General features: G+C 40.0%; 1 protein-coding gene across 4 annotated transcripts in view; it reads left to right on the top strand.

Moving 5' to 3' along the window:
* LOC106094472 (tRNA dimethylallyltransferase) overlaps positions 1 to 26,260 on the top strand; it is a 583,702-nt gene that overhangs the window by 521,699 nt on the left and 35,743 nt on the right. For all 4 annotated transcript variants that reach the window (XM_059367007.1, XM_059367008.1, XM_059367009.1 and 1 more), the window contains one exon: positions 11,940 to 12,078. In XM_059367007.1, the coding sequence (XP_059222990.1) occupies positions 11,940 to 12,078 (139 nt within the window). The remainder of the gene's footprint in view (positions 1 to 11,939; positions 12,079 to 26,260) is intronic.

Consider the following 26,260-nt stretch of genomic DNA (forward strand, 5'->3'; position numbering starts at 1 on the left):
TCAAGCATTTTGCATTTGGGCAAAAAAAAAAGTTTGATATCTCTCAGTTACTTTACGACTCCCATTAGTTTAGAAGAAGTACGGTCCAATGATGACACCAGCCTATAAACCGCACCAAAGTGTGACTTTTTCTGGATGCATTGGTAGCTCTTGCAATGCTTATTTAGGTACCCATTTAACCAAAAAATGAGCTTTGTCGTAAAATGGAAGAAGCAAGCGATGAACTTTCTTAAAAGAGCACGCATTTTGATAATAAAATTCAATAATTTGCAAGCGTTTGTTGTTCGTTTGTAAGCCGATTCATGGTTTAGTAAAGACCAAACTTAAGATGTTTGACAGTGAAACAAAACACGAAACTTATGTGAGCTGTTTAAACCAGTGTTGCCAAAAGAAAACAGCTAAAAAACACCCTTTATAAATCTCCCAATGACAAAAAGCAACGGCAAAAACTCAAAAAGGGCAAAAAGCATTACCTAGAAAAGCAACAAGCGTTCATTTTTCGTTTGGTTCTAGATGGTACCTTTAGGGGTTATGGAGGCGGCATTTTTGGATAGTTGCGAATGCCAAATTCAAATTCATTTCATGTATGCTGTTGCCTAGACTGGCGATCTCCAGGGATATTTGGCCTAAGATATGTTTCTATGGACCTCTCTAGAATCTTCAACATAAAGGATGACAGACTATTGGGACGATAGGTAAGGTTTTCCTGCACTTGGTATGAAAATGACTTTTGCGTCTCTTCATCGCACAGGTATATACGAAATGCTGATGCAAGCAGAGTATACCTTCTTAGGCCAAGAAGACAGTATCGAACACAGTTTGTAATTTGACCGGTGATGCATCATTAGACCTTGGCTATTCAAAGGAAAAGGTTGAGAAGAAACTTTGTATCTCTCATAGTATCTTCAAGTCAGACACAATAACCCCCTGAAGGACCCCTGATGTCACGTCGCACAGTGTCGTGATTTCATAGTAAAGTTGGAAAAAAATAGAAGCAGTCTCCGTAGGTGGATGAAACTTGGAACCGATATTACTCCTATGGTATGAACTGCTCCCATCCTTAATCCATTCTCCCATCGCCTTAAGTCCCATAGCCGCAGTGGCTGCCTCACACTTAATCTGTATGTCGATGGGTCGGATATCCAGAATGGACTCAATTGCCTTAGTAGAAGTGGTCCTCATCGCTCCGCATATGCCAAGACCACATGTTCTCTGAACCTGTTGTATGGTCCTTATATTGCACTTTTTCTTCATAGCAGTCCACCAAACTACCGAGGCGCAAGTAAGTGTTGGTCTAATCACGCTACTGTAGAGCCAGTGGACTATCCTCGGATTCAGGCCCCATTTCGAGCCTACGGCCCATCTACATAGTGCCCAACATCTGTGAGCCGTCTCGGTACGCTCCTGAATTTGACACTTCCAATTCAGTTTCCTGTACAAGATCACACCTATATTGTTAATAAACTCTATTTGTTTTTATTTGGCAATTTTTCATAAAAGTTGTTGTAAAATTTGATCAATTTGTTTTGGTTGACTGTTAGGCTGGGCAATGATTTCGTTTGTTTTTCATTATTTTTCCAAAGGGGAGAGATACCGGCTATTTAGCCATGATAATGAATATCAGAAAAGAAATTGCCAGACACATAGACGGAGCAGACACAGATTATATACACCATTAGTGGACGTTTAGGCCTCCATTTTCTGTAATCAATTAAAACCTTTCATTCCAGTGATGTTCATTCTCCGGATCAAACAGCCTGTATCTCTCCCCTTTGGGAGATTAATGGACAATAAAAGATAAATGTTTTGACGAATCTTTTCGATTATAGGAAAATTTTCTTTCGGCATCGCCAATAAACATACCTTATTCTAAGCACAAAAATGCTAATCGCTGTATTAAGTTGCCGTTTCGCCGATCCATTCATGTAACAATCATTCTCTACGTTTTCTCAATGGCATTTTCTTTGCAATTAGCAAATGGTTTGATGCTGACTATTGGCCATTAAATTTGCATTGCATGCATTTTTCAATAATAATTTAAAATTTCAATTTACCATTTTTGCTTGATGTTTTTGTTGTCTATTTTGCTATTTTTATTTTTATCAAATTTTGAATTGGAATTCATTCGTTCATGCATTCAAATGGACATTGAAATGTTCATTTGTTTAGTGCCATTATTTGTAATTTTGACGAATGATGCATAGAACGTAGTTTTTGTTTTTCAAAAAGAGGGGCATGAGAAACAAATTTAAAATTGTATTTTCTTAATCATAACATTTTGGCATATTCTGTTTTTCTTATTCCAATGAAGGCGTCTCTACACCATTTTCATAAAAATTTACATCTACTGTCTCTGTGATGTTTGCGAATTCTGCTTCGCCTCTAGGCCCCTTTCCATCTGCGCTTTTATTTTCCTTTTTTTATTTTGTGTTAATTTAATTTGAAATTTTCATTTAAGTTGCCATTGTTAAAGCCATTCAAGGTGTTTGTTTTGCATGCCACAAATATTTTTGTAATACATCTACAAAATGGAAACAATTATAATTATAATTTTTATTGTACCCTCTACCATAGGATGGGTGTATACTTATTTCGTCAACTCATCGAAATATTGATCTTAGACCCAAGAAAATGCATATATTCTTGATCGTCTTGACATTGTAAGTCGATTTAATCATGTCCGTCCGTCTGTCGAAAGCACTCTATGTACAAATATTTCCTGTTACAGTAGGTCGGTTGGGATAGTAAATGAGCCAAATTGGTCCATGTTTTGATATAGCTGCCACATAACCGATTGCGAAACTTTACTTCTTGAGCCTCTATGGAGGCTGAAAATTTGTATGCGGTTTGGCTGAAATTTTGTATGCGGTGTTTTGTTGTGACTTCAAACAACTGTGCCAAGTATGATCCAAATCGGCTCATAACCTCCTAAAGCTCCTATGTAAACAGATCTCACGATTATACTTAGTTAGCCTCTAGAGGTCGCAATTCTTATCCGATTGCGTTGAAATTTATGTCCGTGAAGATAAATTTGACTATAACTTAGCCAAGACACAAACCTGACATTTTAACAGAGCTATGTTATGTGATTAACAGAGCACTGTTAACTAATTTTCTTTTATATTTTAAATAAAAAAATCATTTTTAGCATTTTCTCTCCCAATATTCTCTAAAATCTTTTCCTTAAGAATTTATCTACACGTATAAAATGCTTAATAATGACCAAACCTTCAAACCTCTATGCCAAAAATATTTTTTGAAGACCTATATGACCCATTTTTAAAACGAGTTCACATAGATAGGTGATAATTAGATATTATCGAAATTTAAAGCAACTCGCTGTTTAAAATTTCACCAAATTCGGATATTAAATCTATATGGAAGCTATCTATAAATATGGTCGGATCTAAACTGTATTTAGGTCAGATGGCAGTAGTCTTTAAACAGATCACTGTTTCAAATTTCAGTGAAACAGGATAAGAAATGAGCCTTATTTGGTCTTAAGACCCTAAAGCGGAATATTGGTCTGTGGGGCAGCTATATCTAAATAAAGCACCATATTCGGGAACGATAACGGGAGTCTTAATATAACGCACTGTTCCGAATTTCAGCGAAATCTGATGATAAATGCGGCTGTTATGGGCCTAAGACCCAAAATCGGTAGATCGTTTTATATGGCAACTATCGGATTTTTCAATAAGAGCGCTACAAAAGTCTTTTTTTTATAAAACTAAAAAGGTTGTGGATATCAATGAAATTCTTTACTTCTGTGCTGCAATCTCGCGTTCTATATTCGTACGAAGTTCTTCAAACTTGATTTCCAATAAATTGATTGTGACATTCGCTGTGTGGCTTGTGACGCCGTCCTGTTGAAACCACATGTCCTGCGAGTCCATATCATTCAATTGGGACAAAAAATATTCTGCTATCATTGAACGGTAGCGATTCCCATTCACACAGTAACGTGCCGGTCATAAATATCAAGGAAGAAGTTCGGCCCAATGACGCCGCGGGCCCATAAACCGCACTAAACCGTAATTTTTTCGGGATGCAACCAATAACGCATATTTTGCTTTTTGACGAAGTCATTCAGCCAGAAATGTGCTTCATCGCTAAATTGGACATAGCGCTCTTAACGTTGAAGCCACTGATTCCGAATTTTGTTAGTAAATTTTAATAATTTCGACTCGTTGTTGGCTCTTAGATCTTTCCATCATGAAATGGCAAACCTTGCTGAAGAGAAATGTCAAAAGAGCGGTGAGAAATATGGTGGCGTTTGCTGTCCCTATCGGTTTACTTTTGTAGCATCCCTCAAAAAAAAAAATTATATCCAAATATGCTCCGATCTTGATGATTTTGGATTCGGATATAGACGAGCCTAATTAAACGCAATGTCGCAAGTTTAAGCGAATTCGAGTAATAAGTGCGTCAGTTTTGGGCTTAAGACTCGAAATCGGCATTGACATGTGGCCCGATATACGAGGAGCAAAAAATAACGGTACACTACATTCGGGTCGGATGTCGGGAGCCCAAGTGCAACTCACTGTGCCAAAATTCAGCGGAATGGTTATGGGCTAGAGACTCTTAATCGTAAGATCGGTCTATGAATATTATTAGGGTCGCATATAGATGGGTCTAATGAAACTCACTATCACAAATTTCAGCTAAATCTGGTAAAAAATGAGCCTGCTATGAGCATTAGACCCTAAATTGGCATGTCGGTCTATATGGCATCTATATGTAAATGTAATCCGTTACACACCATATTCAGGTAGGATGTCGTGTCGGATACAGGAGGAGGCCGACTATCTAGCGCCCCATGTGGCCCCTATTTCTACAACGTGCCTAGGACTTGCATATATACCGAAAACCTGGCAGAAGGCAAGGGTTGTGTTTATACCCGGCAAGGCAAGTTATGCAACACCAAAGGCGTACAGACCTATAAGGCTTACGTCCTTTCTACTTAAAACCATGGAACGTATTGTGGATATCATGACCAAGAGTAGGACATCCGGCGAAATGTTCAAATACGAACAGCAATGCATATGTCAATGGATGGTCGGTGAAGACTTCCCTGCACGAGGTTGTGCATGAAATAGAAATATTTTTCGATGCCAAGACGTACACATTGGCGGTATGCATTGACATCGAGGGGGCTTTTACCAATGTGCGGACCGACACACTCATCCTATCCTTTGACCAATACCGGGTTTGATCTGTCCTTAGAGGCTGGATAAACCATATGCAAAGGAACAGATAGACAAATTGTGGGATCGCTGACATAAATATAAGGGAGAAAGTGGAACAAGGCAATTCACAGGGGGGCATTTTATCGTCACTCCAATGGGTTACCACCATAAATGACCTATCACGGATGCTGACTGAGGAGGGATTTGAACCCGTTTGCAACGCAGACGATGCTATAATACTTCTACGGGGTAAGGATCCGAACCTGCTACATAGACAGGCCAAGAAGGGTCTTACAGATGGCATACGACTGGGCTAGACCTGGGGTCTCAACGTAAATCCAGAAAAGATTGAAATGCACCTGTTCACGAGGAAGACGAAGGTAGGCCTTTTTGACGCACCACGTTTCCTCAACATAACGATTTTGATATCTGACAAAGTCAAATACTTAGGCGTGATCTTGGAAAGGAAACTTAATTGGAAGTGTCACATTCTGGAGCGTACTGAGAAGGCTCACAGAAGTTGGGCACTGGGTAGACGGCCGTGGGCTCGAAATGGGGCTTAATCCGAGGATAGTCCATTGCCGTTAAAGGAACGTGATTAGACCAATACTTACTTGCGCCTCAGTTATTTGGTGGACTGCTATGTAGAAAGTGCAACGTAGGGCTAATACAACAGGTTCAGAGAACATGTTGCCTTGGCATAGTTAGAGCGATGAGAACCACTCGCACTAAGACACTGGAGACTATTTTAGATCCATTGGCATACACATTATGTGTTAGGCAGCCACTAAGGCGATGGGAGAATGGATAGAGGATAGAAGCAGGTCATTTCCTCGCAGTATAATCGATGCGACGATAGGAAACCCGGATGGTTTAGAAGAGGTTTCCGATCTTATACCTGAGATTATACTTGAAGTCGAGTGCGATGCACTGCACGATAGGAAACCCGGATGGTTTAGAAGAGGTTTCCGATCTTATACCTGAGATTATACTTGAAGTCGAGTGCGATACACTGCTGCCAGCGACACAGTCTTGGATTGACGGAACCATAGTATTGACATCTGGGAGATCGTGTTATACAGATGGATCAAAGCCAGAGGACAGAGTGGACCTGGGGGTCTACATTGAGAAGCCAGGGACTGAGATCTGTTTTCGACTGCCCGACCATAATACGATCCTGTAGGTAGAGATCTGGGCGATCACGCTATGCGTGAGGTGGTGTGGTGCTAACTCGAGGACGTCGAGTGGGAACATTTTTATCGACAGTAAACTGACTAGAAGGGCAATAACAACAAAGACGATAAGATCACCATCAGTCTTGGAATGTAAGAATGAGATTAATGTCTTCTCTGAGGATGGCACGGTTCCCATCGTTTGGGTACCGGGCCAAAGCGGAGTAATGGGGAAACATAAAGTAGACGATTTGGCAGTGAAAGCCAAAGAAATGCCGTCAATAAACTTGGTTAACCGGAAGCCTATCGGGTCAACGTAGTCAGAGTTAAAGGCATGGCCTACGAACGCGTATGTAAGACTGTGGAACAGCGAAACGGTCTATAGGACGACGTAAATCCTAAGGGGAGATCCGGATCGTGAGAAGACGAGGCTTTTACTGAAAGGAAGTCAGAAGGAAGTCAGTATAGCTTCCGGTATCATAATGGGACACATAGGACTACGAGCTCACTTATGCAAAATCAGTGCGTCAGGTAATACCTTGTGTGGATGATGATGAGACGTTGGAGCTCTTCTTATGTCATGGCCCGACTTTCACGGCTATCGGTATTAAGGTGGGGACACAATGCCAGACATGAATCAACTTGGGGACTATGTAAGTGTCACTGAATTCCCAACTCAGATTTCCTTTTTCGAGGTTACACTTTAGAGCGCACAACAAGCCAATTACTGGGTTAGGTGTACGTCCATAGTAGCATGGGGCGGCTTAATATCCGTACCCTCGTATCAACCTAACCTAACCTAATATTGTATGATCATTAAAAGAAAAAAAGGGGATTTTAATGACTTTGTCATGAAATCGCACTGTCAAAAGTAGTGGGATTGTCGCCATAATTTATTTTAGTTTGTTATAGAAACCATCAAATGCAACAAGACATACAAACGGTTAACAGAAATCTTTCTCCTAAGAATTTTGATCCAATTCAATTCTTTTTTCCAAAACATGACTTTGTATGAGGGAAATATTTTTATACTCTCCACCATAGGATGGGGGTATACTAATTTCGTCATTCTGTTTGTAACACCTCGAAATATGCGTCTGAGACCCCATAAAGTACATATATTCTTGATCGTCATGTCATTTTAAGTCGATCTAGCCATGTCCGTCCGTCCGTCCGTCTGTCTGTCGAAAGCACGCTAACTTTCAAAGGAGTAAAACTAGCCGCTTGAAATTTTGCACAAATACGTTTTAGTAGTGTAGGTCGGTTGGGATTGTAAATGGGCCAAATCGATTCATGTTTTGATATAGCTGCCATATAAACCTATCTTGGATCTTGACTTCTTGAGCCCCTAGAGGACGCAATTCTTATCCGATTTGACTGAAATTTTGCAGGTGGTGTTTTGGTATCACTTCCAACAACTGTGTTCAGTATGGTTCATAATCTGGTATAGCTGTCATATAAACCGATCTTGGGTCTTGACTTCTTGAGCCTCTAGAGGGCGCAATTCTTGTCCGATTTGACTGATATTTTACTCATAGTGTTTTAGTATCACTTCCAACGACTGTGTTTAGTATGGTTCATAATCTGGTATAGCTGTCATATAAACCGATCTTGGATCTTGACTTCTTGAGCCCCTAGAGGGCGCAATTCTTATCCGATTTGACTGAAATTTTGCACATGGTGTTTTGGTATCACTTCCAACAACTGTGCTTAGTATGATTTAAATCGGTTCATAATCTGGTATAGCTGTCATATAAACCGATCTGGGATCTTGACTTCTTGAGCCTATAGAGGGCGCAATTCGCATCCGATTGGGCTGAAATTTTGCATGAGGTGTTTTGTTATGACTTCCAATAACTGTGCTAAGTATGGCACAAATTGGTACATAACCCGATATAGCTTCTATATAAACCGATCTGGGATCTCGATTCCTTGAGCCTCTAGAGGAAGCAATTGAAGGGTTGTAATTGATTGAAAGAAATTTTGTACAACGGCTTCTCTCTTGACCTTCAACATACGTGTCTAATATGGTCTAAATCGATCTATAGCTTGATACAGCTCCCATATAAATCGATCTCCCGATTTTGCTTCTTGATCCCCTACAAAGCGCAATTCTTATCCGAATGAACTGAAATATTACACAATGACTTCTACTTTTTTCACTTTTTTATATATATCTCAAAAAATTTTCCTTTATTATTTTTTTTTTTTTTAATTTTTCCCACTGTGCCTATACTGATCGATGAAAGTGAAAATAGGCGCGGCTATCATCATTGCACTGCCTCAACGCTTTAAACATGTTTTTCCTTTGTGGGCATTTCTGATACAATTCAATTCATTTTGCGCATGCGCGACATGCTTTTCATAGTTTGGTTCATTTTGATACACATTCTAGAGGAGGAGTAGCGTAGAAAAAAATGGACTGCATCAGTATTACAGCAATACAAAACTGGTTTCTCTTTGGTATTTTATATTGCATTCTACGTCTCGTACTCTTCCGTCTACCTACGACGAATACTGGCCCCTAACAACACAACATTATGAAAAATCATAATATGGACAAAACATAGTCCAGATTATAACAAAGCCCGCAATAACCCAAAGACCAATATTTCTCTCAACATTGTGTGTAAATATTTGTGTGTGCGAAATCTCTAGGAGCATGGTCTTCTAGCTATTTTATTATTTTTTCTGTTGTAGGTTTTACCCGATCAACTATACGAGATATGAAAAAAATTTATTACAAATTATGGCTTAAAGGGAATTGGCCTGTAATTCTTTACCAGACAATGAATGAATGGAGGTGAGGTAAAGTGAATGATAATGAATAGTCGGTTGTTTTCATGATTCCCATAAAATATGCCGATAAACTAAGCATCTGGGTGCAGCAGCACCACATTGGAAAACAAAGGCAAAGTAGAGCAAAAAGAAAACGTAGGAAAAATCGTTACCTTAGTGACCCAATTTGCGAGACTAAGAAAATTTACCCATAAAATAGTCATATGGATCTTAAGGTCAATAACAAATTTTTTCTTAAAGAATAAAATCAAACAAACCAAAAAAAAAACAATAAAAAAAGTTTATAATTATAATTATAATTTTTTTTTAAACAAAAAAAAATATATTTCGGAAAAATTTTGATGTCTTTTTTTTTTGAAAATAATTTCCAGTTTAATGAAAATTTTCAAAAAATATTTGCCAATGAACATTCCACTAAGGAACTGGAGCAACCTTCTCACATATCAAGGAATCCGATTCTAGTTTTAGCTCATTGATAAGGGGCCTTCTTTTTATTGACGAGTCCGTACGGCGTGCCGCAGTGCGACAAAGAGAAGGTTTTACATGACATAGTACCTCGGAAATGTTGCCAGCATTAGAAGGGGAGAACCACCGCTGAAAAATTTTCTGATGGTCTCGTCTGTCCGTTTGTTCATGTTAATTTGTGTCCAAACTACAGGTCACAATTTTCATCCGATCGTCTTAAAATTTTGAACAGGCATGTTTTTCGGCCTAGAAACGATGTCTTTTTCCGGCATCTTAGGCAAAAAAAGGATATAAGAAAAGATTTGCTCTGCTATAAGAGCGATATCAAGATATGGTCCGATATGGTAAAATGTCAGCCAATTCGAATAAGAATTGCGCTCTTTGGGGGCTCAAGAAGTCAAATAGAGACATCGATTTATATGGGAGCTGTATCGGGCTATAGACCGATTCAGACCATAATAAACACGTATGTTGATAGTCATGAGAGGAACCGTCGTACAAAATTTCAGGCTAATAGGATAGAAATTCCGCCCTCTAGAGGCTCAAGAATTCAAGATCCAAGATCGGTTTATATGGCAGCTATATCAGGTTATGAACCAATTTGAACCTTATTTGACACAATTGTTGAAAATAAGAATAAAATACGCCATGCAAAATTTCAGCCAAATCGGATAGGAATTGCTCCTTCTAGAAGCTCAAGAAGTCAAGTCCCCAGATCTGTTTATACGACAGCTATTTCAGGTTATGGACCGATTTGAACCATACTTGGCACAGTTGTTGGATATCATAGCAAAACACGTCGTGCAAAATTTCATTCAAATCGGATAAGAATTGCGCACTCTAGAGGCTCAAGAAGTCAAGACCCAAGATCGGTTTATATGGCAGCTATATCAGGTCATGGACCGATTTGAACCATAGAATTGCACACTCTAGAGGCTCAAGAAGTTAAGACCCAAGATGGCAGCTATATCAAAACTTGGACCGATATGGCCCATTTACAATACCAACCGACCTACACTAGTAAGAAGTATTTGTGCAAAATTTCAAGCGGCTAACTTTACTCCTTCGGAAGTTAGCGTGCTTTCGACAGACAGACGGATGGACGGACGGACGGACATGGCTAGATCAACATAAAATGTCGCGACGATCAAGAATATATATACTTTATGGGGTCTCAGACGAATATTTCGAGTAATTACAAACAGAATGACGAAATTAGTATACCCCCCATCCTATGGTGGAGGGTATAAAAATCGGTTCAAAATTGGATATAGCTCCGATTTGCAGCAATAATGCAATACAACGGTCATTTATTAACCGGTTCACTTGAAATTTGGTATGAAGAGTTTTCACTTGACTCTCGACATTACTGGGAATATCATAGACTTATTTAGAATATAATAGATATCGCTTCAGATTTAGATATAGCTCTCATATATTGGGTTGCCCAAAAAGTAATTGCGGATTTTTTAAAAGAAAGAAAAACACTTTTTTTCTAAAGCACGCTAAAAGTAACAGCTGATAACTGACAGAAGAAAGAATGCAATTACAGAGTCACAAGCTGTAAAAAAATTTGTCAACGCCGACTATATGAAAAATCCGCAATTACTTTTTGGGCAACCCAATATATATATTACCCGATTTTCACTCCTAGAGCCACTGCAAGAGCATTTATTGACCAATCTTGCCAAAATTTTGTACAACGCTTTCCTCGGCGACTTCCTCAATTTCTATAAAGTTCAGTCGAAATCGGTTCAGATTTAGATATATGTATATGTTCGCCCGATTTTAAAAAATATTGCAATAAAGTGCTCATTCTCTCGAAATTTGTAACGAAGGATTTTCTTATGACTTTTAATATTGCTGGTGAATTTCATAGAAATCGGTTCAGAATTAGATATAGCTGCCATATATCTCTATCGCCCGATTTGCACATCTAGAACCACTGCAAGCGCATTTATTGACCAAAATTACGAAGTTTGGTCAAAATCGGTTCAGGTCCCATATATCAGATTTCGGGTAATTTACAATAATGTTGTCATTTCTCAACCGCATTTGTTACAGTTTGAACATATCTCATCTGAAAACATCCGCCGAAGTCCATCAAAATTGGTTCAGAATAAGATATAGCTCCCACTTTGTACCTATGGGTTAGATGTAGGGTGTTATACAGTCGGCACCGCCCGACTTTTGCCTTTCCTTGCTGGTTAGTCTTAAGTTTGTTTATAAAAGATTCGAAACAAAAGATCTCTTCACGTTGTACAAAAAAACTAAATTTATTCATTAAACGTTTTCTTCTTTCTTTTATTTCTAGGGCAATTGAATTCTATCAAGAAAGTGGTCAGACATTAAGCTCTAAACTAAAAGAGCAACGACAACAGCCAGGAGGCAATCGTTTGGGTGGCCCACTCAGATATCCGCACACCATTTTATTCTGGCTAAGATGTAATCAGGTAGGTTAAATAAAACATCCAAATGTAGTCATTTAACCCATTAACGACAAATGGGTAGAAATATACCCAAGAATAAAGCTGCCTTAGAGAAATTCTAGCTAGAGTAGGAAAAGAGGTATCCTAATGAAATTTGGATTGGAGCAAAGAAGACGAATGAAACTTGCAAAAAAAAAAAATGTTTTCCGTCGTATAATGTGTCTCATTTTTGGGGGGAAATTTGTCTGTCGAATGTCGTTTTTATCCAAAAACACCAATCAAACACTTTTTTCCAAATTCTTAGAAGTAAGATTTCTGGAAACTGTTGAAGTGTTTTGTTGCAATTGATGGTTTCCATACTAAAACCAGCATGGAAAGGCAAAAGTCGGTGCCGACTGTATAATACCCTACACTAGCCCTATAAGTACAAAATGGGAGCTATATCTAATTCTGAACTAATTTTGATAGACCTCGCCCCGATGTTTTCAGATGGGTTATTGAACAATCCGTATCAAATTTCGAGCAAATACGTTCAAACGTAATAACTTCGGTTGATAAATGACAACATTATTGCAAACTACTAGAGATGGGCGATGGGTAAATATCCAAAAGGTATTTACCCGGTGAATTGGATAAATACCCGGGTATTTACCCATATATACCCAAAAACTGGGTATTTATAATTTTGGATACATCTGCCCTATAGTCCGACCACCCGATCTCCCGACATAGGGTATTAGGGCCATAAATGATCCATTTATTATCCGATTTCGATGAAAATCGGCTAATTGTAGTTCTGGTTGACCCCAATCCATTCTTTTCAAATGTAGTGTAGATTGGACAATATTTGGATATAGCTGCCATATAGACCGATCTCCCGATATAATGTATTGAGCCTATACAAGTAGAAATTTTCATCCGATTTCGATGAAATTTGGCACATGGAGTTCTGCTAGACCCCTACACCTATTTGTTGAATGTGGTTCAGTTCGGATCATATTTGAATATAGTTGTCATATATACCGATCTTTCGATATAGTGTATTGAGTCTAGAAACGGAGCATTTGAAACAGTGGTATTTACCCGGTAGAAACCCATCTACACAAATTACCCAAAATCTAACGAAAAGAGCGTTGTACAAAATTTTGGCAAGATTGGTCAATAAATGAGCTTGCTGTGACACTAGATTGAAAATCGGGCGATATATATGTATGACAGCTACATATAAATCTGAACCGATTTCTAGGAAATTCACCAGTAATATTAAGAGTAATAAGAAAATCTTTCCAAATAGGCACTTTATTGCAACATTTCTCAATATCGTACGAGGAGCTCTATCGTATAGGGGAGCTCTATCTAAATCTTAACCGATTTTGACCAAACTCTTTACATATTGTGCTAGTCGTCGAAGAAAACGTTGTACAATAAATGAGCTTGCAGTGGCTCTAGGAGTGAAAATCCGGCGATTTAAATCTAAATCTGAAGCCATCGTAGCGCAGAGGTTAGCATGTCCGCCTATGAAGCTCAACGCCTAGGTTCGAAACCCGGCGAAACCATTAGAAAAAAATCTTTAGCGTTGGTTTTCCCCTCCAAACGCTGGCAACATTTGTGAGGTACTATGCCATGTAAAACTTCTCTCCAAAGAGGTGTCGCACTGCGGCACGCCGTTCGGACTCGGCTATTAAATGGAGACCCCTTATAATTGAGCTTAAACTTGAATCGGACCGCACTCATTGATATAAAAATAAATTTATGGCGATAAGCCTACTACTTTTGAAAGCTGGTGCGATTTTATGTCAATAAAATGACAGTTAAATCAATTTTTCTTCCCTTAATGAGGAGTCAGGTGGCACTGGCTCTTAATTAAATACTGAGTTCCAATGATACTAGAGATGACAAGGCGAGTTGTTGGCGCCTTCAAGAAGCCAATGGCCAACATCAGCGTCTGTTCCCTGGTAAGGGGGAATTGGAGGCGAGCGTCGGATCTTGAAGCAAGCGGCTAGCCACAACGAGGGATACATGTGCCATCCCACAAAACCCGTGCGACTGGGGCGCTGGGCCAGCAACCCGCCCCCGGAAAACTATTAGAACTACTATGAGAAACAAAGGAATAGTAAAAAGTACTATGAGAAACAAAGGAATAGAAGTTAGTCGGAGACTGAAACACCTTGTCTCCAGCTTTACTCCGGTGGATGAGAGGCTAGCCACAATCCGCATAAAAGCCAAATTCTTCAACATAAGCCTTATTTGTGTCCTCGACGGAAGACAAAGACGAGCAGATCAAGGATATTCTCTACGAGCGCCTAGAGAGAGCAGAGAGCCCTCTGCCCCGCCCATGATATTAAAATCGTTCTGGGAGATTTTAATGAGAATATAGGGAAGGAAGACATTTTTGGTCCAACAGTCGGAAAGTTTAGCCTCAACCACATAACGTCCAGCAATGGGTTGAGGCTGAAAGATTTCGCCGTGGCAAAAAACATGGCAGTTAGTAGCACCAGATTTCAACATAAAAATATTCACAAAGCCGCATGGCTGTCACCCGATCAAAACACGAGAAACCAAATTGATCACGTTGTGATAGATGAAAGGCATTCATCCAGCGTGTGATACAAATTCGGATAATTATTTTGTTGCGGCATAGGTTCGCACCCGTTCGAACATGGCGAGGAAAGTGCGATCTGACGTGCAGTGTAGAGTGCAGAAGCTGGACATTGGAAAGCTGCAAACACATGGCAGCGGCATACTCCACTCGACTGACCCATCTGCTTGATGAAAGCACTCCTTGTTTCGATGATATAATGGCGCAGTGGCAAACTATTGCCCACTCCATGGAAAATGCCGCGAAATACGTACTTGGGTACCGGAAGCCTCCTCCAAGAAAACCATGGTACGACCAATGGTGTCGAGATGCTACTGAAGCCAAGAAAGCGGCATATAGAGCAACCCTGCAATCAGTAGCAACACGCCAGATGAAGGAGAGGTCTCGGGATAAAAGGAGAGAGGAGAAACGTCTATTCCGCTTAATGAAAAAGGAAATGGAAGGGAGTGAGTATGAGCGAATTGAGATGTACGGGAGTCAGAATGAAGTCCGGAAATTCTACCAAAGAATTAAATATCAAACCGATGGCTTTAGTGCACGTACATCCTCCAGCAGAGACAAAGAGGGAAATATGGTAACTGACACAGATAACATGAGGTGGATATGGAAAAAAACATTTTACCCAACTGCTAGTGTCCGACGGTGGAGACGAAGAGGATACCACAGAACTAATCCTTGATAATGGTATAGAATATTTACCTCCTAGTCAGACTGAGGTCCAGATAGCAGTAACCCGACTGAAGAACAACAAGGCAGCAGGAGCCGACGGGTTACCCGCTTAATTATTTAAGACCGGAGGCGACACGCTGATAAGGCGTGTGCATCAGCTTATCTGCGCAATCTGGCCAGAAGAACGCATACTCGATGATTGAAACCTCAGCATACTATGTCCCGTACACAAAAAAAGGGGACAAGATGGAATGTGCTAACCACAGAGGAATAAATCTCTTCCCCATCGCATACAAGATACTCTCGAGCGTACTGTGTGAAAAGTTAAAACCTAAAGTCAATGAGATAATTGGGCCCTATCAATGCGGCTTTAGACCTGGTAAAGCCAGAAGGGACAAGATATTCACACTGCGCCAAATCCTGGAAAATACCCGAAAAGGACAAATCAACGCCTACCATCTCTTTGTTGACTACAAAGCCGCCTTCGATACTTCTTTACGTTCAAAGATATTTCGAGTCATGTCTGAGTTTGGTATCCCTGCAAAATTATTAAGACTCTGCAGGATGAAACTTGCTGATACGCGTTTCTCAGTAAGAATAGGAAAGAATCTCTCCGAACCGTTTAATACCAAACGAGGTTTCAGACAAGGAGACTGACTACCTATCGTGTGATCTCTTCAATATCCTGCTGAAGAAGATTATATGAGATGCAGATGTGAATAGTTATGGGAAACTAATCATAAGAGAACACATGCTACTTGCCTATACCGACGACATCGATATCATAGATCGGTCACCGGAAGTGGTAACTGCAACCTTTGAAAGAGTCGAAAGAGAGTCAGTGAAAATGGGTCTGGCAATAAATGGAGATAAGATGAAATGGGTGGTTTCAACTCCCAAAACGCCTTGTACAACCGAGCAGATAAAGAAAATGAAGAAAGTTGAGAACCTGTCCTTACTTGTTTATGACGAGTACGAGCAGCGTGCGGCATAGCGACACCCCTTGATATAAAAGTTTTAACATGGTAAAGGGATAACAACCACTGAAAATTTTTCCGAAGTTCCCTCTGGGATTTGAACGCAGTCGTTTGGAGTCATAGGCTGACATGCTAACCTCTTCACCACGGTGGTCTTTCCTTAAGCTTTGACAATTTTTTTATGTAAATTTAAGTTTCCCTGTCTTATTGCTTTAAATTGGTCCCTTATGATGTCCTTAAATTTTAGCCAACCAGGTACACAGCGGCATTTAAATGTAATTTTATACGAAAGCTATTATCCTAATATGTCAAATTGCTTCAAGCGGTATTTACATTCATTCTGTTGTTTGTAAACAAAACAATGTTCCGTTTTAAAAATAAAAATACAAAATATTAAGCAATGCCAAGGATAATACATACAGGAGGTTACAACAACAAAAGTTGATGTACCCCGAGCTATTTTGAGAGAATTTTTTTTTTAATCATCAAAAAGGTCATATAGCAAATACAAGGACTGAATAAATAATGCTTAGTTGATGATTCTTAATGCCTTTAGTCATAGAAATAAAATTAGAACTTGGCAAACAAAAAAAAAATTAGGGTAAAATAAAGTATTTTAAATAATTTTTGTAACTTTGTATTTTTTTCACAGACTTGCATTCTTTTAAATTGTATTATAAATTATGTAAAATAATATTATCATATATTCCGGGTTGTTTTTTATTTTTCGTATAAAGATGATTTCCAAAAAATTTCCTTAACTTTAAAGACCCTCTGGATAACTTCGAAAAATTCCCTTGTACCAAGAATTGTCTCATGCACTCACTTATCGCTATCGCTTTCAATTCAAAAGAGCAAACTTTTATGAAATTCTTTATCCACCTAACGAAAGGCCTGCTCCCTTTGAAGGGCTAAGAAAAGGAGGTGAAGAAAAGGGAAATTATTTGAAATTCAACAGCTCAACTTTATCGAATTATTTTTCATTTTGGCCGCCAATAAGCTGTGTCAGACAGGCTTTGTGACCTCAACTCATTAGCAATGCTATAGGCGTATGTTTTTCCTTTTACCAATGTCATCATCATCATCACCATTGTCACCATCATTTAAACAACAGACAGCGGAATTAAAGGCATAAAATAAAATGAGTAAAAATGTGCCAAATTTAGATGGGCTGTATCTTGGATTCCACTAAAAATTTACTCTAATGAACTGAACTGACTGACAAATTAGTCAAAATTTTAAGCTGTTAAATCTGTTTATATGGGAGTTATATCAGTTTTCTAGCTGAACAGGGCCCGCTCCGCTGCGCCTTCTTTCACTCTTTTATCCTATCCTAGCCCCATTCTGTCATGTTCAGGAAATAAGTTTTGTTTGGGGGGTGTTGGTACGCCCTTTCAGACATTTCGCCCCAATGTGGATTTCATATTGGTGCTCTATTCCCAAATTTCTTTCATTTGAGCCTTATATTGCTATGAACGATAAATATGCCCAGTATGGCGGTTTTTTTGAGGGTGAGGTGGCCCCTCAGATTCGTGCTCTAGTCTCAAATTCCTTTCATTTGAACCTCATATTGTCATTATTGGCAATATGAGGTAGAGCGGCCCTCTGGATATCCCACCCTAAATAAGGATACAAATTTTCTGTTATTGAGTTTTTAAAAACAAAATAAATTTCGCTTAAATCGCCCCACAACTATCTCCGAGATCTGGCGTGTTTGAAAACAAGGTAAGGGGAAGGTGCGCCCAATAAAGTTTGGATGTTAGATCTACTTCGTTCTCTTGGTTTTGGTGGTGAATTGGAGTAACCCTTTGCCTCGAAAATTGATATCACATTCATACCCTACTCCCAAAAACCACGTTTGAGCTTCATATTGCTATAGTCGGTATATACATGAGGTTTAGGGGGAGTTTATGAGGTGAGACGTCCCTGAAACACTTGGCCATAAAACTGATATCAGATTTTGTCAAAATCCACAAATACGTCCAGTTTGGGGGTTTGTAGGGTGGGGTGCCCAACCACGTACGTAGTCCTAAAAAAAATATCATCATCGTACTCTACTCTCAAATTTATTTTATTTGAGCCCCAATTGCGTTTGGTTTAGGGGGTGTTTATGGAGTGAGATGACGCCCAAACATGGTAGTAGGCAAACATGGCTGGTTTGAACGGAGTTTAGGGGGACCACCCTGAAATAATAGTGGTATCGTGCTGGAACACAATTTTGTTTCAGCCCCATAATGTCAAGCAAGATATTCCGGGGTAAGGGTATCGTTCAGATCCACACTAATTATTTTTTATACCCACCACCAAAGGAGGGGGCATATTCATTTTGTCATTCCGTTTGCAACACATTGAAATATCCATTTTCGGACCCAATAAAGTATATATATTCTTGATCAGCGTAAAAATCTAGGACGATCTAGACATGTCCGTCCGTCTGTATGTTGAAATCACGCTACAGTCTTCAAAAATAGAGATATTGAGCTGAAACTTTGCACAGATTAATTTTTGCCCATAAGCAGGTTAAGTTCGAAGATGGGCTATATCGGACTATATCTTGATATAGCCCCCATATAGACCGATCTCCCGATTCAGGGTCTTCGGCTCACAAAAGCCACATTTATCATCCGATTTTGCTGAAATTTGGGACAGTAAGTTGTGTTAGGCCCTTCGACATCCTTCGTCAATTTGGCCCAGATCGGTCCAAATTTGGATATAGCTGCCATATAGACCGATCTTTCGATTTAAGGTCGTAGGCCCATAATTGCCACATTTATTGTTTGATTTTGCTAAAATTCGGGACAGTGAGTTGTCTTAGGCCCTTCGATATCTTTCTTCAATATGGCCCTGATCGGTCCAGATTTGGATATAGCTGCCATGTAGACCAATCTTCCGATTTAAGGTTTTGGGCCCATAAAAAGCGCATTTTTTGTCCGATGTCGCTGAAATTTGAGACCGTGAGTTAAGTTAGGCCTCTTGACATACCTCTTCAATTTGGCCCTGATCGGTTCAGATGGATATAGCTGCCATATAGACCGATGACTCGATGAAAGGTTTTGGGCCCATGAAAGGCGCATTTATTGTCTGATGTCGCTGAAATTTGAGACCGAGAGTTTAGTTAGGCCACTCGACATTTCTCTTCAATTTGGCCGAGATCGGTCCAGATTTGGATATAGCTGCCATATAGACCGATCTCTCGATGAAAGGTTTTGGGCCCATGAAAGGCGCATTTATTGTCCGATTTCGCTGCTTTCTATTTTATCCTGATCGGCCTTTATATATTATTTTTATTTCTGTTTTTGAGTAGAATATGGCGAGAATGTGGCCCTCTGACACATCCTTTCATTTGAGTTCAATACATTCTCTGTCGTCCAATATGACGGTTTGGTGTTGTTTTTATTGCGAGGAGAGGGTTGGACTCACTGACGCTACTACCCAAAAGACAATTTTTTGAGTCCTTTATTGTTGCGATCTACATGCACTGCTGAATGGCAGGACGACAGGACTTGACAGAGATATTTGAATCAACATTAGATTCGAACTCTACTGACATAGACCTTTTATGTTAGTGTAATATGCCCACTTGGGACAGTTTTGGTTTTGAGGCGGCCCCTTTGTAATAAAAACCAATTTTTAATATTCGATAATAATATTTGTACTCTACTCTCGAATACTTTTCATTGAAGTCCCATATGGTCCCGGTCGGTCCACTTTTGATTTTGGGCGGTACTTTTGATGCGGTTTTGGGCTTGGGGCGGCGCCCTAGATACTTGGATTTTTGACATCATGTTCGTATTCTACTCCCGAATACCTTTCATTAGATTCCTACTTTGTCCCAATCGATCCACTTTTTATTTTGCGCGTTACTCTTGGGGGACGCCCTAGGAATTTGGATCCAATCTATGACACCATATTTGTATTTTACTGCCGAAAGCCTTTCATTTGAGTCCCATATTGTCCCGTTCGCTTCACTTTGATTTTTGGCGGTACTTTTGGGGTGTTTTTGGCCTTAGGACGGCTCGCTAGATACTTGGACCCAATTTTAAATATTATATTCTACTCCCAAATACCATTCATTTGAGTCCTATATTTCTTCGATCGATCCACTCTTGATTTTGGGCGCTACATTTGGGCCGGCTTTGAGCCTGGGGCGGCCCCCTAGGTACTTGGACCCAATTTTTAATACCATACTCCTATTTAACTCCCAAATACCTTTCATTTGAGTCCCGCATTGTCCCCATCGGTAAATATGTCCTGCTGGTGGATTTGGCGGAGTAGGGAGGCTCCTCAGACACCATGGAATATGTTTTCATGTCATATTTTTACTCTACTTTTAAATACCTTTCATTTGATACCCATATTGCCCAAAGCGATAAAAGTGTCCTGTTGGGCGGTGTTTTTTTGGTGGTTGGGGTCCCTCCCGACACTTAGTATGACATTTTTATGCCAAGTTCATACTCTACTCTTAAATACCTTTCATTCGATACCCATATTATCCCAATCGATAAACATGTCCGTTCGGGTGAGTTTTGGGATGGGGCGTCCCCCCTGGTTATTGGACCCCAAATATACCAATTTCGTGTTTTTGGGGTATCATAAGATGGCGTATAACATTTCGCTTAAATCGGTGCACCCATCTCCGATATCTGGAGTTTTTATGAATGGTGATAAGGGGGAGGGTCCGCCCCCTTATCACCACCACTATGCGCAAAATTTCAGGCTTGTAGGGGCTCAAGAAGTAAAACCGTGAGATCGGTTTCTATGTGAGCTATATCAGGTTATACACCTATTCAGAGCATATTTGGCACCTTTGCAACTTAAGTCATAGCAGAACGCAGACAATCGGATAAAAATTAGGGCGTATAGGTCAATAAGTCAAGTCGAAAGCGCTTAATCCAAATCTGAACGAATATTACCTAATATTTCGAGAGGTTACTTCCATCCCATAGCGGTGGGTATAGAAATATGTCAATCAAAATTAATTTTATAAATTAAAGAAGCAAATAAGGAATTTATGCATACTTTACCTTGCCATTTCTATTTTTGAGTGAAATTTTTAAATAAAAATTTTTCCTGTTTTTGTATAAATTTTTCTTTTTTGCCCATAATTCCTTTGCCTAATCATCACCATAGCCTTCGACGTCCAAGTTCGCTGTCGTTTGAACATTTCTTGTGCGTACTGCGGATATTATTCATTCTTTATGAACTCGCATAAGGCTTTCAAGCATTCATTCACATATTGTCTGGCCAAGAAGCGCACCAGAGACATTCAACTGAAGAAAATCGAATACCACTTTTTTTGTATTTTTTTGCTGGCTTTTGATGGCGATTCAACCAATATGGTCCATACTATACCATGGTATAGCGTAGCAAAGAACAAAAATCGTTTTCGAATAAATGAAAGAGACATTCGTTAAGTTATCACCATATTCTTTATCTTTGACAGCCGTGGCGGTAGGCCAGAGAAAAACATTGAACTGACAGTCAAAGGCGCCTAAAGAAAGTTTTCAAAAAGGGGTAACCTATAGTTCGTTCCAATTTTGTGGGATGAAGTGTAAAATTGTGTTTGTATTGGAAATGAATACCCAAAACAAAAATAAAAACAGTTTTTGTAAAAATTTTTCAGTTTTGTGAAAAATTTGCGAACATTTTATCGGTGCGCTTCGCTACATGCTAAAATTGTTTTTTGAAAATAATTTTTTTTAATGGTCAAGTCATTTAGGGCTCCATTTCAGATCCACACTAATTGATTTGTTGAATGTACTTTTTACCTACTTTCAAAATCATATCGCCAAGCAACCAAATGGGTGGTGGATCAACTCAAAGATCCACAGGTTCTTTCTATGTCAAATCGAATTGGCGGGTAAAATTTGTACTCTACTACCAGGACCTTTTATTGCAGTCCTTTTCGCCCTTCGTTTTTTCTTTTATATCCAAATTTGGGAAACATTTTCTTATTCTACTCTCACCTTTCATTGTAATACCGTCCCGGTCGGCCAACATGTGCGTTTGGGAGTCGGTCCCTCAGACACTTGTCAAAGACGTTTTCTGTGAGTCCTTTAATGTCACGATACACATGTTCTTTTGAAGGGCTTGTTCCATAATATTAATATTGGGTTGCCCAAAAAGTAATTGCGGATTTTTCATATAGTCGGCGTTGACAAATTTTTCACAGCTTGTGACTCTGTAATTGCATTCTTTTTTCTGTCAGTTATCAGCTGTTACTTTTAGCTTGTTTTAGAAAAAAAGTGTAAAAAACGTGTATTTGATTAAAGTTCATTCTAAGTGTTATTAAAATTGCATTTACTTTCTTTTAAAAAATTACTTTTTGGGCAACCCAATATTAGATTCATATTCTACTGTAGAAGACCTTTCATCAAGTCCCATACTATCCCTTAATCTTCTCACAAAGACATTTGATTTCTATTTTGTGTCGATGGGCATACATCTCTGTTTAGGGGTGAGGCGGTCCCAAGAAACCCTTGCACCAAGATTTTTATGTAAGAAGTATTCTTTATTTCCGAATACCTTTCATTTGTTACATATTATGTCTATTCAATAAATGTGTTCGGTTGGGGAATATATTCTTGCTTGGGCAACCCCTAATTTTTTTTACTTCAATGGTTATTCCATATTCGTAATCTAGTGCCGAACACCTTTCATTTGAGTCCCATATTGACATGAACGTCCAATATGACTGTTTTAGGGAGTTTTTGGTTTGGAGAGGCCCCTTGAGTACTTGGATTGAATTTTTTGAATACCCTGCCCGTATTCTCCTCTAAAAAAACCTTCAATATGAAAGGTCCACGGCTTTCCGATATCAACACATTATATAGCCTATTGCACCTTCCAAATTTTTAATCTACTCTCAAATACCTTTCATAGTCGTCCCATATTGTCATGTTCGTCCAATAGACCTATTTCAGGGGGTTTTTGGATCGAAGCGGCCTCTTAGGTACCTGGACCCAAGGGTCCTCCCCCCTGACATCAACAAATTATATAGTGTACTGCTTCTTCCAGATCACATTTGTAATTTTCTCCCCATACCTTTCATTAGCAAATTCGTCCAATATAAATATTTGTTGCTCGGCCCTCGCGGCCGACCGCATCAAATTTGTACTCTACTACCGAATACATTTCATATGTGGCCCACATTGTTCCGAACGGTCCACTTTTATTTTTGGATAGTGCTTTTGGGATAGGGGTGAGAGTCCGTGCCCTTCAGATATCAGCAAATTATATTGACTACTGCTCCTTGCACAATCTGTGCAAACTTCAAGAAAATCCGCCTGCCTGTCTTTCAGTCTTTCATTCTGTCCGTCTTTCAGTAAGTCCGTCTTTTAGTCTAACTGTCCGTCCGCCTGACCTAAAACTCGGCACAGATCCATTTTTTCCATACCCAGGTTAAGTTCTTCAAGAGGTCCCAATTTGACCTCCATATTTGGATATGTATAGCTACCTTATAAACCGATCTTCTCTTTTGAGGGTCTTGATTCCACAAAAGGCCCGGCTTTTTCAAAAGTGAGTAGTAGTAGTCCCTATCGGTTCATACTTAGATATAGCCGCCATATAAACCGATCTACTTATTTAGGACCTTAAGCCCAGCCACATTATTTGGCCCATATAAATGAAATTCGGGACAGGGAGATGCTCAAGGCCCTCGATAACAGACGCATAAACCGATCTGCCTACTTTTCAACGTATCTGTAAGATACGCCGACTAGACTGAAAGCATCCGTAGGGTCTTTTATAGACTTCTTTTTATTAACCCCCGGAACTCCACTCACGTGCAGATTAACGAGGGCTTTTGATTTCGAATCCGCCCTTAGGGCGGTTTAAGTGACTCTAGGTAAAAGAGGAATTGAGACGAGAGAACTTTTCTCGATTTAGGCAGGATGGATGTTCGCTGTTAAAGGGCTGGCTTCTTTTTTTGCTCCCGTTGGACAGGAATGTGTCTGCACGAAGAACAATAATTGCGTTGAGGGACTTGGTTCGGTATTTCTCACGGCAATCAAGGCTTCGGTCCCTAGGGTTCCTGTAGAGAGGGCTAGGACATTTTTGCCGACCTGGATCCTGAGGCTCATTCGCAAGCCTAAGGCCCTCTGATAGGTCACCGCGAGATTTTGCGCATTGACTTCATCCACTTGTCCAGGGTTATTCGATCCTCGACCGTATAAGGGTCGAGGATCGATCATACTCACAGGGTTAAGAGAGCCGCGGTCTGTCCAATATAGAAGATTTTGGAGATCGAAGGACCTACGACGGGAGCATGTTGACTGACGATCTTTCCAAGGCGGAGACTCTTGCTGGTTATGTTTTGTTCGAGGTGATTTAGCGACGGGCTTTGCCCCATAGGACGCCGAGTTCGGGCGACATGAGGTTGTAGATGGTCTTGTTGATGGGTCTCTCCTGGTTGAGTTTTATGATTCATTTTATGCCGATGGCGCGTTGGTCGCCGATAGGTCGATGTAGGAAGAGAGCGTCTTCGTCTTGTATTGGTTCAGCCCTTTCTTCTGCGTCGTAGAAGAAGTCCTCCGGTGTTGATGGGATCCCGAATATTGCCTTTAGGAGGGCTAGCGTGGTCTGCGGTCTTTACTTTTATTTCCCTTCCGCCTGGATGTCGGCTGTAGTTGTCGCGATCCCAAAAGCGGGGTCTGATCGAAGGTATTGTTCTCTATCGACATTTGGGAGACTATTTGAATATTTCCTCTTGACATGGATCGCTAGAATTCTTGAGAATAGAGGGAACTTTCGGACAATCTGGAATCATGCCGGGCCATTCTGCTGTCCAGGCCTTGGGCGTTTTCTCGGTCTTTGTCGCTAGAGGATTTGGTAGAAAGTACTGGGCCATTGCGATAGACCTTGACTTTTCCAAGACCTTCGATTCCGTTTGCCATGACGGCCTACTTTTTAAGCTTCATGATCATGGATTTGGTAGACAGGTGTGCAGAATGTTTTCTACATGCTCGGAGTTATTTTGTGAGGGTCAGTGGGCAGTCATACTCGGGCCGACCAGTTTTGTCTGGCGTCTTTCAGGGCTCTATCCTCGGTCCGATGCTACACTACGTGTTTCTTCGAGACATTCCTACATCTCCTTCGGGTGGTATTTCGTTGACGTGTGCAGATGATGTTATGCTGGTTTTCTCGGGCCCTATGTCTATATGGGGCTCGGGCCCTAGGCCCTCTATTGTCACCAGGAGTGCGTACACGTTTTTGGATGAGTTGTTCGAATACTTCACAAGATGGAGGCTTATTCTGAATTCAAGCAAATGCTCCCGCATTGTTTTTAGAAGCCGTACTGGCACAACTTATCTTCATTTTTGACAGTTTGTTCCTGTTATTCGCATCGGAGGTGATAATGTGGCGTTTGTGACACTATTTAGTATCTGGACTTGGTATTTGACACTAGACTTGAGTTCCACGATGTTGTTGATTTCACGCTGGACAATGCAAGAAAGGTTATCATTGGATATCACCGTCTGTTTTGTAACGAAAGGGATCTGTCACCGGCCGTGAAACACTTGATGTATCGCCAGGTAATTAGGCCAGTGGTTTTGTATGCCTTTGTGATCTGATTAGCATATCTTCGGCACAGATGGGGTGGGTAAGAGCCTGGCAGAGACGAGCCCTGCGTTCCCGTATTGATGTATGGATGGTGTGGGGCGCCACTAAACGGGTTGGTGTCCGACTTTCTCTCCTCCAATGATGACCGGAATGTACTATTGGGCTGAACGTACATTTTAACTGCTACACTTCTGAGATTAGATGAGGGGAATCTAATATGTGATGGCGAGGCCCTTCTATTCTATCATAGTAGACATCGGAGCTTTGATATTCAGGACACTGTGCACGGCACAACTCAGTGATAACTTCATTGTAAATATTTATTAGGGTTAAGTATTAAGAATGAGAGAGTTTCTCCTGTTCCTTAATGGAATGTTCATGGGAAATGTAGTCAGTAATA

This window comes from Stomoxys calcitrans, chromosome 4 (assembly GCF_963082655.1).
Source record: "Stomoxys calcitrans chromosome 4, idStoCalc2.1, whole genome shotgun sequence".
NCBI lineage: Eukaryota > Metazoa > Arthropoda > Insecta > Diptera > Muscidae > Stomoxys > Stomoxys calcitrans.